Raw genomic sequence first — 1,623 nt, forward strand, 5'->3', positions numbered from 1 at the left:
ATGGGGAGCAGCTGTAAATACAGATGAAGCTCTGCTTGCTCCCTGCCATTCACTTCCTGCTGTGCGGCCCAGTTCCTAACTGGTCCTGGTCTGTGGCCAGGGGCTTGGAGACCGCAGTCTTAGCCATCACCCCTAATTCCTCTACTTCCCCCACCCCACCTAGTTCGAGGCAACCACTAATTATTTTCTGCCTCCATAGATTTGCCAATTCTGGACACTTCATGTAAATGAAATTATATAATATGTGGTCTTTTGCGACTGACGTCTTTCACTTAGCTTATAGTTTCCAAGCTTCATCCCTGTTGTAGCATATACGGTACTTCATTTATTTTTATTGTCAAATAATATATCATTGTATCAATATACCACATTTTGTTTTTCCATTAATTCATTTATGGACACTTAAGTTGCTTCTATCTTTTGTTTTTTGTGAATAATACTGCTATGAACATGAGTGTACGAGTATCTGTTTGAGTCCCTACTTTCAATTCCTTTGAATATATGCCTGGAAGTGGAATTGTGGGATCATACTATCATTCTGTTTAATTTTTTGAGGAACCACCATACTCTTTTCCACAAAAGCCGCACCATTTTTCATCCCACCAGCAATGCACAGGGTTCCAATCTCCCTACATCCTCATGAACATTTATCTTTTTGATTATAGCCATCTTTGTGGGTGAAGAGGAGTAGCCTGTGGTTTTGATTTGCATTTCCTTAATGGCTAATGATGTTTAGCATCTTTTCATGTGCTTTTTGGTCACTTATATACTTTGAAGAAAGGTTTGTTCAGATCCTCTGCCCATTTTTTTTATTTGCATTTTGTCTTTTTATTATTGAGTCTCTTTCTATTCTATTAATATGCACATGTGAATTCTCTGTAAATCAGATGTAGCTTAAGCTTCAGAGACTCTCATATGCAAGAGCCCCTTCTAAGATGCTCAGTGAGCTCTAGCAGTGGGCTCCACAAAACCTGGATCTGCTTCTACTCATATATAATAAATTCTAAGTCCTACTCCCCTGAGAGCCTTCTCTTTTGATTCTTAAATGTCTAGTTTGGAAGTAAAAACAACATTCTCTACATTAAATCTTCCTTTCTTGTGGCAAATTTATGCTCTGAAGAGATACAGTTCTCATTCAGGTAGGTGATGGCATCTGACTGCTTAAGGAAGGATTAGTAAACGACATTCTAGAATGTTCTCTTTTGATTTCTCTTTTCCTTTCAGCTCCTGTCATCACTACTCCTCTTGAAACAGTGGATGCTTTAGTCGAAGAAGTGGCTACTTTTATGTGTGCAGTGGAATCCTATCCCCAGCCTGAGATTTCCTGGACAAGAAATAAAATTCTCATCAAGTAAGTATTCTGCATTTTTTCTGGTAAGAATGTGCACTGCTGCCTTGCAGTTTATCTCTGACATGAATGCAACCACAGCTCTTGGCTGTATTAAAGGTTACCCTCTGGAATTTATAAAATACAAATTTCCTCGTTTTATAGATGTAAGATCTGAAGTTCAGTGAGCTTAAGAAAATTTCTTAAAGCAAAACAGTGATTTAACTGATATAGAAAAGTGAGGGCTATTTTGTGGCTTATTGACATGGGGAAGTAAGATAAGCCCCCCAGACTAG

The 1,623-nt window shown here is 38.4% G+C and overlaps 1 protein-coding gene across 1 annotated transcript in view; it reads left to right on the plus strand.

The window, feature by feature from the left end:
• MUSK (muscle, skeletal, receptor tyrosine kinase) overlaps positions 1-1,623 on the plus strand; it is a 132,145-nt gene that overhangs the window by 7,169 nt on the left and 123,353 nt on the right. Inside the window, exon 2 of the mRNA XM_012641130.1 lies at positions 1,225-1,351. Within this exon, the coding sequence (XP_012496584.1) occupies positions 1,225-1,351 (127 nt within the window). The remainder of the gene's footprint in view (positions 1-1,224; positions 1,352-1,623) is intronic.

The sequence above is a fragment of the Propithecus coquereli genome, unplaced genomic scaffold (genome assembly GCF_000956105.1).
Source record: "Propithecus coquereli isolate 6110/MARCELLA unplaced genomic scaffold, Pcoq_1.0 Scaffold163, whole genome shotgun sequence".
Classification (NCBI taxonomy): domain Eukaryota; kingdom Metazoa; phylum Chordata; class Mammalia; order Primates; family Indriidae; genus Propithecus; species Propithecus coquereli.